Genomic DNA, 14650 nt, shown 5'->3' on the forward strand with positions numbered 1-14650 from the left:
TGGAAATGAGCAACGTTACATATACTTAAAACCTGCCCCCAGTAGCATACTTCCTCCAATATAACCTCTCCTCCCAAAGGTTTCATGACCCTCCCAAAACAGTGCCACTAACTGACCAAGTCTTCAAACACTTTAAGTCTATGGGGGACATTCTCATTCAAACCATCAAAAGTGGTGACTTCCTAAGACTATAGAAAGCTGAATACTCCTAGTGCAATGTAATATTTCTATGTATATGATGTTTCTGGTGTCAAAAATCTTACTAAGATGGCAGTCTTATAAAAGTATTCAATATACAACTATGTATAGTGAAACTATACATCGACTAATGTGGTAATCATAAGTGACTATGTTACTGATTCTATAACCCTACATTATACTTCTTATTACTATTTTAGAGTATAATTCATCTATTGATCAAAATTTTGTGTGTTAGCATGTGGCTTAGTGGTAGAGTGCTTATCTAACATGCACAAGACCCTGGATTTGATCCCCACACTATACACACACAAAAAAAAAAAAAAACTTAAAAATCAGTAAAAATTCTTAAAGTTTACTGAAAAACAGTATACCAAGTTTCATGACAACAGCCTCATATACCTCATGTGTTCCATGTTCAATAGGACACGGGGTGAGATGGTCTACTTAAGAGTAAGTGCACTTGATCATACCTGAAAATGACAAACACATCTCAAAATATATCCCTCTCCTTGGGGATTTGTGACTTTACAAGAAAATAACTGAAGTCTAAAGTTATAATACCTGTGGATTTGGATACTCATCCATGCAGTTCTGTCAGTTTTCACTTCATAGATCATGAAGTTGCATTATCACATACACTTAGAATTATTATATATTCTTGGCATCTGTTCTCTGGTCATGTTCATTGTTCTGAAGCTTCTTTGACTAATAATAATGTAGCCACTCCAGCTTTCTTAATCTTGCCTTAACCTTTTAGTTAATTTATTTCAATTGATGTGTAAAAACACAAATACTTTACACATTATAGGAGTTTCACATGCTGTTTCCACATGGGTATGCAATTCAAAATGTTTACATCAGTTTTAACATGTCTAACCCTGCAAATACGTAGCACTTATTTATGAAGACAATTTTCACAATCCTTTGTAGGTTTTTGAAATGGGCAGTACAGTATTGTTCTATATAGTCATCCTCCTACACAATTCCTCATCAGAAATTCTTGCTGTTACCTGATTGTCACACCTGATTGTTTTCAGCCTCCCCCTATCCCCACCTCCTCCTCTTCCCCTCCCAGCCTCTTATAACCACCATGTTACAATCACCTTCTACAACCTTTTATTTTTATTAACATTTTATTTGTTGAGAACTTCGTATATGAATAATGTGTCTGCATCCTCTCCACCTCTCCCTCATGTCTTTCCTCAACCACCTTCTCTTCTTTGATTATTATTGTAACATATATATCTTTATTTATAATATAGTGATTTCATTTAGTTCTGCTCATATGTAAATATGCTTAAGGCAGATCACTTGAGATTGAATGGATATCTCATCCCAGCTCTTCACCTAGGCATGGGATCTTTTGAAATTCCTTCAACTACACTGACATGTCAGATGGTGTTGTCATGATGGAGGCCTTATTTAGACAATCGTAGTGTTGAGAGTTCATGGCCTCAGCTTTTCTCTCATGCAGCACACTATGCAACAGCTATCCTGGTGCTCTGGTTAGCACAATCTTTAGGAAAGTTGCAGTAGTAGGTTCTCCTCTAAGGTTTGATGACCTCGCTAATCATTTGTCCAAGTTTATAGAACCAGGCGTGAATTCCCTACTATTGAGAGGGCCTTCAGTCCAATTATACAGCCGTTGATTACTCTCAAGATAAAAGTGCCAGTATTGCACCAGTAGGAATATTTTTCTGGGTTGGTCATTGTTTCAGTTCATAGACTCCAGAGCTGGATAAGACTTTCTCCCTTGTCAGCTTGCAATTTCCAATACTATGAGAGTTGATCCTCTGGGGAGAGGTTTCCAGGCCAATGCCAGCTCAGTTTCTCCAAGTCTTTTATTCAAAGTGTGTGGTGCATTCTGCAATAGGGTCTTACCTTCCAGTTCTGGGAGCAACCAAGAGGCTATGACAATAGCCTCTATTATTTTTGGAGTCTCTGGGACATGCTGACCAATAACTCAAAGAGAGTCTTGCCTTTCATGGCACTGGGATTTTTGTTAGATAGCTTTCAGTTATATACATGCATACACACACACACACACGTTATATATACTTTAAGTATGCATATTAAATAATACATTGTCCTATGCTTTTTTCAGACATCTATTGATTTCTGCTCCTCTGTCTGAATTACCCTCCCTTTCCTGTCCCTGCTTTCACATTTCCTCTTTGATAACATCTGTGTCTCATTGTCCCCCTCTCTAGAGCTCCTTCTCTCCTCTCCCTCATTGTCCCATTCTTAGTGAAATCATGTGATATTTTTCCCTTTGCATCTTGCTTACTGCACTAATATAATTGTTCTAGTCCATTTTCTATTCCTATGGTAAAACCCTGACCAGAACCAACTCAGGGAGGAAAGGGGTTATTTCAGTTTATAACTCTTAGGTCACAATCTGACAGTGAGGAAAGCCAGGGCTGGAACTCAGTGTGGGAACCTGGAATTGAAGCACAGATCAGAAAGGAAAGGTGCTTCCTGACTTGCTCCTCTGGTCTTTCTATACAGAAAGCCTGCTCTCTTATACAATTCAGGACCCCTGCTCAGGAGTGGCAGTGCATACAATGGGCTCGGCCCTCCTATATCAATAAGTAATTAAGGAAATGCCTCACAGACATGGCCACAGGCCAGTCCAATAGAGGAAATGTCTTAATTGAGGTTCCCTCTTCTCAGATCTGTCAAGATGATTATCAAAGCTACCCAGAACAATAACATAGCCACTCCTGCTTCTAAGAAAACTACCATTTAAATTCATATTTATTTATTTTAATTTTATAAGTATGAGTGTTTTGCCTGCATATATATAAGTGCACCACATGCCTGCAATACCTGCAGAGGCCAAAAGTGGGTGTTGGACTTTCCCATGTTTTAATATTTAGTTTCACCTTTAGCTTGGCAAGTGAATCTTTTAATATGAAATCACTTTATTGTGGGGCTTTAGACATAGCTCAGTGGTTGACAGACCTTACTGTTCTTCCAGAGGACCAGAATTTGGTTCCCAGAATCCAGATCAGGTGGTTCACAACTCCTTCTTACTATAGCTTCAAAGAATCCCATGCCTCTGTCCTTGGTAGGCACACACACACACACACACACACACACACACACACACACAATTAAAATTCATAAAAGTATCCACAAAGAGTGTGGTGACTCAACTTTGTTTTTTTTTTTTTTTGGTTTTTTTGTGCAAACCCCTGTAACCCCAGCTGTCCTGGAACTCATTTTGTAGACCAGGCTGGCCTTGAACTCACAGAGATCTGCCTGCCTCTGCCTCCCAAGTGCTAGGCTTAATGGCATGTGCCACCATGCCTGGCCTGGTGCTGAATTTTTAAATGTCCTATTTCAACAGTTTAAAATGAATACAAAACAGGAGAGAGTGCTATGTTTTGTAAGCAAGAGTAGCAAGAAAACCAATCCATTGAAATAAAACACCTAAGGGTGAAGGCAATTAAACTTAGAGAAACAACTGTGAATGGTGCCAACAAATTAGCATTTCTTTATGAGAAGTTTTGAGGCTATGGCATCAAATAGGTAGCTATACGGAATAATTTTCAACTTCCTAATAATTTTATTAAACCTAAGTGAGAAAAAACTAATATTCTTCAATCTAGAGAGTTAAAAAGATCCTCACATGGTGATAAAATAAAACTGGAAAATCTATAGCTTTGCCAATAATTTAGGGTGATAGATAAACTAAGTAAAAGATGCTGAGAACTGAGAAGCTGGCCTGCTAAACATATTTTTATTCCTAAGTTGACAGTAAGGTATATATGAGAGGCTATTACGTGTATAGCTACAATGATATGCTCACTTAATGATGGTGAGAAAAATATGTTCCTTAAGTTAAAGTGGAACCTTCCAATGGATTGTTATTTACACAAGTATCCAAAGTGCTTCTTACTGTAATATCTATTCTTTCATTTTTACTAGGCACACTCAGGGTTTTCCCCCTTCCTAACTAATTTAAACACTCCTTTTCATCCAAATAGAATAAAAATGGATGTAGATTAAACATATTTTTATTTATATTATGTGACCGTTATTGCTAGATCAATAAGTTAATTCTGCATGCTGAGGATAAAAAAGTATTCAAGTCTATGTAGGCTGATTCATTTTTGTTTTCCTTGTTATTTTCACCCAGAACTACTCTGTACCCTTAAAGAAGCACGGTGTTAATAATAAAGAAAATGGAGCTGGATATCTGTTACAAAAGTTTAGTCAAAGTTTATTGCTCCTGCAAAAACAACTCAAAGCACACCTATATTAACAAGAAGTATCACCCATCTGTTCTTCAAAGAATAGATTGAAAACTCAAAAGCACTTGTCATGTGATCCAACTAGCACTAAGTATTTGATTAGCACAAGGACCAAAATATACCACTTTATCATTTTAATATGAATGTCTCATAATATTCTCTATTATAGAAGATTTGAAAGTACAGACGTGAAGGCTATTAGTTTGAGGCTGAAATGTTTGCATGAGCATCAAGTAGAATCTACATTTTAATTTCTAGCATAAACACACATACATGTAGAACAGTACTGTACGAGTTGTCAGCCTGAGTTATTCCCTGCTCTCACCTACCCCGTCCACTGTTGTCGAAGCATGACTACCTGGGTAACTGAATGGTTTTTTACATCTTTTTATTTGTTTACTTATTTTACATATGTGAGTGTTACGCCTGCATGTATGTGAGTGCACCTGGGTCGTGCATAGCCTGTGGAGTCCAGAAGTGGGTCTCAGATGGCTGTTAGCTGAAATACGTTTGCTGGGATTTGAACCTGGGTCTTCTGCAAGAGCAACTAGTACTCTTAACTGCTGTATCATATCTCCAGCTGCCTAACTGAAGGTTTTCAGAGGCTGAATATTGTATATATATTTATATGACATAGATAGCAAGCTAGTCAATCAACATGGATCTTAATTGCTTGAAGATTTAAATTCACAAATATGTAATCAATGATTAAGATAAAAGTAGACTAATAAAATTTCTGAAGTTCCTAAATCATCTAGTTATACAAGTCACCAAAGAGAAGATTTTCAGATTCCCACTACACCTACAGCCCTCCCTAAGCACCACAGTGAGCACTCTAATTTTCTTTAGGGCATGGTTTGAGAGAAGTTGGAGAATATTTTCAGTTAACATCGTTTACAGTTCTAGCTCTTGGAAACAAGATATGATGGCCCCACAAAATATCTATTATATGAATGATTGAGTAGAGGCAACTTTTAAAACTCTTGTTGAAATTTGTGCTCAAGTCAACCTTAATTAAAAGATATAAGACTATAAATAAGAGAAGCTGGAGAGATGGCTAAGCACTTAAGAGCACTGACTGCTCTTGCAGAGGACCCAGGTTCAATTCCTAGTACCCACACGGTGACTAACAACTGTCCATAACTCCAGTTCCAGGGGATCCAACACCCTTTTTTTGGCTTCCACGAGCATTGCACAACACGGGTGCACTTACACACATGCTGACATGACACTTATACACGTAAAATAAAAATAAATAGATAAAAAGCATCGTTTGCATTAAAATGAGAGAATAGAAGGAAGGTCACCTACACCACATTACCCTGCTGAAATGGGTTTGTACTGAAGGACCAAGGACAATAATAAAAGCAGATATTTTTAAATTGTCAGATCAGAATTTAGTGACAAATTTCCTTTTCTTTGCATGCCATTCCCAACACCTAAGAATCACTTTAAATAAGTTAACTTTATTTTAAATTTAGGTTTACCTCCATAACTATTTTTATTCACAAAGGTTGAATGTTTACTATGTTTGATATCATCTAACACTCTTGAATATATTTTTTTATTTCATATAATCTTTGAATTGATGAAATGAACAACTGAATTGCTTCTTCCCAGTCGATGATTTTGAATTCTTACTACATGTGCACCCTCATCTTTATGAGTGTGGGTATTTTATTAAATGTTTATTTATTTTAAAATCTATTAAAACAGGGCCTGCAAGATGGCTCAGCAGGTAAAATCACTTATAAAACAAGCCCAACAACTTGCATTCAATCCCCAAAATCCATGGTGGAAGGAGAGAACTCATTCCCAAAAGGTGTCTTCTGACCTCCACACATACACCACAGCACATATGTGTTCTCTCTCACACACATGCAATAATAATAAACGGGGTGGAAATAAAATAATGAATGAAATCTTTTGGGAAATATATAATTATTTTATCATCTTATTCTTGTTTTAAAATACTATGGGGAAAAAAGATACATTTTACCTAGGAAATGCAACTTAAGCAAACGTTGCTTATCTCTTGAGTGATTTGTTAAAGCAGAAAGTAATGTAGCACCCCAAGACCAGCTGAAATGCTGAGTTACTCTGAGTCATGGGCAGCCATTGTTATGTAGCTGGGCTGCATTAGAAGCAAGCAAGAAGACACTGAAATCTATATCACCTCGGGAAACTTTTCCTGAGAAGCAATCAGTTAATCATCTGAAGGCTGCATTCTGTGCTGAAAAACTTCAAATTTGTAGAAAACAACTAATTGATGTTTTCTTAAAGTTTGGACTAAAGTGCTGACAATTGTTTCAGTAAAATCATTCTTAATTTGATCTTTTTCCCCTAGAGGTACGAAGAATTTTTGTTCTTGTGAGCCTGTGCATCCATTTGCTCCGTTCCTACTGCGCAGTAGGTTATTATCACTGGGGAAGGGGCTGAAGAGGCAATGTTGGTGACAAAATGAACTCCTAATCCTCAGTTTCAAACTGGTCTTCAGCAGTAAAATTCTTTGTCCAACTCAGTCTCCCTTTCTACAACAGTGTCTTTTACCAAGCCATCCACTAATCACAGTTTCTGGGGACCAGACCTGGTCCTCGAGGTATCACCTCTCATCCAAACCAAAGCAGCTTCCAGGTGACTGATTGTCTCAGTTCATTTTCCAACCATCATACAACCTGGATCTATAAGTTCTTTTCCATTGATAACCTAGACTTAAAAAGGCAAATGCTCTCCCTCATAGGCAGTTCCTAGCTTTGGGTGTGACTACGCTCATAAGTCATGAAACTAGAAAGGGTCCATGAGAGGAAGAAAGAGGTTTTAAAGGACAGGGCAATTGAATATATGGGTCATGAAAAAAAGGAGACGTTGGTGTAAAAGGAAACAAACAAGAGACTGGCAGAAGGATGGGGGAGGACTTGAAGATGGGCCAGCCAAAGTAAAATGAAAAGACCATAATAAAACCTATTAATTTCTATACTAATTAATAAACAAAAATGAGAAAATTTGATTATTCTTGTCCCCTGGTTAAATCACACTAATTATTTTGCATGCAAAAATATCTGCATAGATCTTCACCATAACTTCACAACCACCACCTCCCCTTACATACAGTCATCCGTAATTATTCAAACGTATAATTCTTTCCCAGCCCTATTCACTGTGCGTCTTGCCAGAGCTACATTAGCATATGATACTGCAGACTAGAAGACTGAAAGCAACAGAAATTTAGAGTGCTCAGTTCTGAAAACTGGAACTGTGTAATGAAGGTGATGTTTGCGCCCTACTCTCTCAGAAACCATTAGAGAAATGTCCTTGTCACTTGCTAAATTTTGATATTCTGCTGATGATCTCGGATACTCTTGAGCACACTAATATGTCATTCCAAACCCCAGCTTCAAGTGCATTCTCCCCATCTCTCTGTATTTCCACATTTCACCTTTTTATAAGGACATCAATGATATTCAATAGGGCCCACCGTAAAGACCTCAATGTGTTACCATCTAGAGGTCTTTGTTGGGTTTGTTTTCTCTGCCAGTTAAAGAACTATAAGGCAGGGAAAAAATTTCAGACATAGCAGAAAGCAGCTGGTAACAAACTTTATTAAAAGTAAAAACACACAAATAGAGGAGGGGGGTGGAGAGAGAGAGAGAGAGAGAGAGAGAGAGAGAGAGAGAGAGAGAGAGAGATCTAAGTGAAGAGGGCATTCAGAAACTAAAATATCCAAAGCCCCAAGAAGGATTTTTGGTGGTGTGGGGCTGGCTGCCCTCCCTTAATTTTGCACTGATTAACTTAGAGAAGAGAGAGCTGAAAATGCCATAGTTCCACATTGAGATACATTCAGAACTGAACTTGGTCTCATCTAAACTGATCTGGACCAGTTAGCCAGAAAAAAAAAGCCCTTTTCGCTTGCGGGAGGATCCCCTAAGACTGGCTCAGACCAAAACTAAGTCAGAGTGTGCCATATTTATTATTTATCATTGGCCTTTTCTCTATCTACCTGTCAAAAATATGGCTAGTTCCTAGTCCTTCATCGCCCCTCCCAAGTCACTCTTGGGGTTTGGGGAGCATAGACTAACTTTTTTATGCTGTAAAAGGGGATGATGTAGAAAGGGCCAGTGGTCAGAGTATTTATGAGAAGGGACTGTTTTAAGAACCATGATAAAAAGGTAGTGGATGGCAGAGAGTCTGAGTGAAAGACAGCCATGGGATAACAGCATGTCTCTTTGAGATATGCTTTGTGGGTAAGGTAACATCTGTGTCATACATAAAGTGCTATTGTTCATATATCTACAGTTCCTACTGAGAATATATTTACAAAGACAATTTTGCTTTTAGAGAGGAAAAGGGGAAGCAAGAAAACCATCCAAAGAACCCTTTGCATGCATTGTCACAGGATTCAACTGGGTTGATGACATCTATGTCACCTCTGTCCACAGCAAGGAATGCATTGTGGAGAAGGCCATTGGTTTGACCAAAGAGCTTGAGAAATTTTTTATCAGTCAGTTTAAATTTAGAAGTCAACTACTGGGTTTCTTCTATAAAATCCCCATGAGAAACATTGAGAGACAAGATTAATGAGGAAAATTTTTGACATTATTGTTAACATAAATCTTATTTACAAAGGTGAGATACAAGGGTGCAGCTGGGTGAACCATGCACCAGAGCCCTGCAGGGTGGAGGAAATGCTTAGAGACTGCATATGAGAAGTCAGAAAGGGCAACAATGTAATCATTCTCTGCCAACAATGTATGCCACTTCCCATGTATCAGACACAATTCTTGACCATGGACACCCACAGTCTTGCCTGGTGAAATTTGGGTCTCATTCCTGTTGAGGACAAAAGGAGATGTCATTCTATAACTGACTGTCTGAGAGGGAGATATAATTCCACAGTTTTATTTCATAGGATTGTCCAGCAATGTCTCATGGGGACAGTACTGACGGTTTTGATAATTTTCCTGAAACCTGTGACTTTGACAGGATATCCAGTGACCTCATTTATCATGGTGGTCAGAGTACACAATGGCATGTTACAATTATCTTCCAGAAAGAAGAGCATTTCATAGTTAGAATAGATATTCTTAGAGTTAGCCTCATCGTTTAAGAGGGTGGGCCTGTTTTCCTCAGCTTCAGGTAGGCACTGTAGTGTTAAATTCAACAAAAGTTATGATGGCCTATATTTGAGTAGTGTTTTCCTTATCAAGGAGAAAAACCTTAATGACAAATACTTGCCTACATTATGTCTTTTATGGTTAAGCCTAATGCCCAAAGAGTATAATTCTAGTTAAAGATCATTAAAGAAATATAGCAATCATTTTAACATTTAGTTATGTTTTTGCTTGGTTTTTAAAAATTAATTTCTTTTTACCATTAATAGAAGTATATCTGGCCTTCAGGGGTCACTTGGGCTTTGGAAGAGCCTCTGGCTCCTTTGGCCTTCCTTTTACCAGTTATTCCATGTATATATGAGGATGAGTCAAAGGCTTAACTTGACCATGATCTTGCTTTAAGTATACAGGAAAATTTTTTCTCTGTGTCGATCCTTATCTTTGTAGACTCAACACTACTTAGGGTCCATCTGGTGAGAACTGATGACCATTATAATTGTAGGACACTTCAGGAGATGACTCAGAGTCCCCTAGGACCTAGTTGACCTTGGTGGACTGACCCCACAGTCCTTGAGGGACCTTGATCAGTTCCTTTGAGAGGTTATTAGGAAAAAACAAGACAAGGCCCTCCTCTCTTGCTGCCTCCCTTCTCACCAGGTTACCTCTCGCTTTCACAAGTGCACTTGCCACTTGCCATTGTGATGAGACACTCACTAGCACTGAACAACTGACAGTACCCCTCTGATCTCTAACACTATGAACTAAGTAAACTTTTCTTCATTATAAAGTACCAAGATTGGGGTAATTATAACTTATAATAATAGAAAATGAACTAATTTGTCACCTATTTCATAGACTGTGAGTGATTTAAATCTTATATTTGCCCACCTTCTGTATTATTTCACTGTTTGGAATATCACACTCATGTTCTAATTAATGTTTCATTAACTAAATAACAGACAAGAGGGGCTAAAGAGATGTCTCAGCAGTTAAGAGCACTGATTGCTCTTGCAAAGGACCTGGATTCGATTCCCAGCACCCACGTGGAGGCTATGAACCATCCTTAACTCCAGTTCCAGGGGAATCGATACTCTCTTCTGACCTCTGTGGCATTGCCCGAAATGGGTGCACACACATACATGAAGGCAATACACTCATACACATAAAATAAAAATAATTTTAAAAAAGAAAAAGAAAAATAGATGAGAAAGGCAAAAATAAATGTCTTCTTAGTGCTTAAAGGGCAAGATGGCTCAGCAAGTAAAACTGCTTATCAAGCAAGCCTGACCACCTACACTAAGTTCAATCCCCAGAAACCACTTAAATTAAAGGGGCAAACAGACTCCACAAAGATGTTCTCTGACTTTTGCACACACACACCATGACACACATGTATGCCCCCCTCTCTTTCTCCCTCTCTCTCTCACACACACCACCACCAGTAATAAATAAAAATAAAATTTCAAAATTTAAGGTTTCAAGATTCATATTTTTACTAAAATACCACTTTGTTAGGACATAAATTTATTATTACATAATTTGAACAAAGTAATAGTCTACCTATCAGGAAATAATTTATATAAAGTTAGAATAACTAGCCAAAAGAATCAATGAGAAATTTGGCATTTATTGTTGAACTATCTGTGTTATAAAACCTGGACAGTTCTCTAAGCTTATAAAACCAACTATAAATGTCCGAATTGTATTTATAAACTTTCAGAGTCAGCAAAAAAGCAAGATTGAGACCAAATGGAGGCACACTCAGCTCAGGGGTACTGCAAAATCTATTAACTTAGCTCTGGAAACACCCATGGAACTGTAGAAGAATGCACTGATAAATACTATGTAAATTATCAGCAGTGGCAGTGGAGACACAAACACACCTTCCTGCAATCCCACTATTACAAGCTTGAGTTCAGGGTTTAGCATTATACAAAAATGCTTTTGGCTTTAAAGGTAAAATGCTACTTCTAATTCTTCCTAAGATATAACTTACATCTCTTTCACTTCTCTTCCACAAGTATTTGGACATTCACAGCCATCAGGGTGATCATAGATAATTGAACTCTACCTCTTTCTCTCATCCACATAGATTGATAAGGGTTTTCCAGTTTGAGAAACTAGTTATTCTAGGCATTAAATGCACACTGTAAAGTTTCTGACTGTGTTTGCAATCAGTGATTATTGGTAGTATAATCTTCATGAGCTTGAATTTTAAATAGCCTACCATTCCAAATGTGCATTTTATTTTCATTTTATCGTTCATTCTGTTTTCTTAACCCATGGTACCATTTTTATAGCCATGCTTTTTTTTTTTTTTTACTTTTGAGCTTCATTAAGGTGTAATTGGCATATTTAAAGTATTCATTCTAATGAATTTGGATCAAGGTAGTTAACTATGATACACTCACCATAATCAAGTTATTAAATGTATCCAACACCTCCCAAAACTTCCTGTGCTTTCTACGTGTGTGTCAGGGGAAGTTCATTTTTGGAGTAAGAACACTCAGCATAAGACTTAGCCTTTTAACACATTTTCAAGTTCCTAATATCATTTTGTAACTATAGATACTATAGGGTAAGAAATATCTCTAGAACATCTTTGACTTGTAGAAGTGAAACTTTGTGTCAAGTAAGTAAAAACTCCCTGTCCTTCTCCCTCTGGCCACCATGATTCCCTTCTCTGGTACTATGAGTTCAGCTATTTTAGATGCTTCATGTCTGTGGAATCCTGCAACTATGTGAAACAAGCTGATCCTAGAAGGACAAGTGTGATTCTTATATCTAGGATTCACATTTGTCTGTTAGTTGTCACACATATTAACTTAAGAATATCCATCCAGGTAAATTTTGTTACTATTAAAAATACTTTTAATTTCCAATATATCTACTTAAAGATTTAATCATGACTAATAATTACACAAACAAATAGCAGTGAATAGATGCATTATTCTTATTTTGAAATGTTTATTCTTAAGGTTGTAATGTTTCTTTTAATTTTATTTATTTTTATTTTATGTGTATGCGTGTATTTCGTGCATGTAGGTAAGTGCACTCGTGTCGTTCAATGTCCGCGGAGGTCAGAAGAGGCTGTTGGATCCCCTGGGACTGGAGTTATGGACAGTTGTTAGTTGCCACGTGGGTGCTGGGATTTGAACCCAGATCTTCTGCAAGAACAACCAGTGTTCTTAACCGCTGAGCCATCTTTCCAGCCCCAGTTTGTAATGTTTTATGATTAACTAATAGTCACCCCAAGACAGAAGTATAAGCTTTGAAAAACACAAATATTATAAACCAGAAAATGGATAATAATAAAAATAAAACAATATGTTATGCTGTATTTGCAGAAATATGAAGTTAGTTAATTTTAAAAATACCATTTCTTCTCTAATCACTAGCCAAAATCTGTCAATTGACTATATTTTATCCAATTGAAAATTGAAAATTTGAGCTATATAGCCACTGTCTTTACTACAAGAATAAAATGACTTTTCTTACCATATTGAGTGAATTCCCAATTTTCCAAAAAGTTGTCCTACAATAGTCATATGTACATCATTTGCAGCCTCAAAAACATTTCTCTATAACTGTGTTTTGTGCAGACATATAATAAACGCCATCAAGTTTTCCATGATGCAGTATAAATTGAACTTGCTGGATAATATGAAGCCTAGCCTCCTTCAAGCTTGACTTGGTCATATACCTGAATCCCAGAATTGCTTCTTTATGGGTGTGTAGGCCATATTATTCGCAGGGCTTCTCTATCCTTGGCAGTCATACAGGTATTATTCATGTTACCTGACAAGAATTCTCTATTAAGCCTACAGAGACAGAAAAGGAAATGATAATTGAGGGGCTATGGCTCAGTGGCAAAGCATTTGTGCAGCCAACAGTGGTGGGGACCCATGTTCAGTTCTCAGCTCTGACAAAATAAAAAACAAGAAAAAGGGAGCTCTTGCAGTATTGAACTAGTATTTTCCAGTATTCAGTAGATGCTTTTTGCATTCAATTCAGTAGATGTTTATGAATTCAGATAATGTGCTAGGCACAGCACCAAGCAATCAATAGTTCCACTGACACTGTTCTGTTAATCTTTCCTGCCCCCCCTGAGAAGTAGGTTTCTTATATCTATTTTAAAAATAATGAAGCCGAGGTTCAATTGGTTAGGTAAATCTCAGGGTAGGATTTGACCCTAGATCTGTTGAGACCCGAGCCACTGCCATTATTATATATGCTGCTTCTCAATGTGAAATGCTTATCAACTGTGTACTGAGAGACAGATCTATCTATTAAAACATCTTTGATATTCTATTTTAAATTCCAATATCTAAAGAACTAACAAAATGCACTTGTTTCTCTTATACAGGTATATGGCCATTATTGATCCTTTGAAACCCAGACTGTCTGCCACAGCCACCAAGATCGTCATTGGAAGTATTTGGATTCTAGCGTTTCTCCTTGCCTTCCCTCAGTGTCTTTATTCCAAAATTAAGGTCATGCCGGGCCGCACCCTTTGCTATGTGCAGTGGCCAGAAGGTCCCAAGCAACATTTCACGTAAGTTAATTCTCCTTAATGATTTTCAACTCAATCTATCAACATTTAAGTAAATGGAGATTTGGGTGGAGGGAGGGATTATGTAATTAAGATACAGACTGCTTTCAGGGCTCTCATATGACTTGTGGGAAAAATGTAAAAATACATCACAATATGATAAGTTGATTGTAAAGGCCACGAAGGATTTTTAAATATTTTTATTAAACTTTTAAAATTTCATACAACAATTCTTAATCAAATTTAGACCCTCTCCCCCATCCATGCCTTCCCTGTATCCCCACCAAACCTCATGCATTCTGCCATACATGCCAAGTCCTACTCATTCAGGCAATTGTACCCAAATGTCCCTCAGTGTAAATGCATCCACTGGAATCTAGTCAGCCCATCCAGTGATCGTACGTAAATCATACTCTCTTTCACGCAACAGCATTCAATCTCAAATAGTTCTCAGTCTAGTGTTGGCCCACCATCTATTTCTCTCCTCCCCTTTGGGCCCTTGTTATATTGAGTTGATACGGGTCCTGTGC

General features: G+C 37.4%; 1 protein-coding gene across 1 annotated transcript in view; it reads left to right on the plus strand.

Annotated features, from left to right (window-relative positions):
* Positions 1-14127, plus strand: part of Tacr3 (tachykinin receptor 3) — a 33730-nt gene extending 19603 nt beyond the window's left edge. Inside the window, exon 2 of the mRNA XM_017796374.1 lies at positions 13935-14127. Coding sequence (XP_017651863.1) covers positions 13935-14127 — 193 coding nt within the window. The remainder of the gene's footprint in view (positions 1-13934) is intronic.
* Positions 14128-14650: the final 523 nt, after the last annotated feature.

Source organism: Nannospalax galili, unplaced genomic scaffold, assembly GCF_000622305.1.
Source record: "Nannospalax galili isolate Female #2095 unplaced genomic scaffold, S.galili_v1.0 scaffold189, whole genome shotgun sequence".
NCBI lineage: Eukaryota > Metazoa > Chordata > Mammalia > Rodentia > Spalacidae > Nannospalax > Nannospalax galili.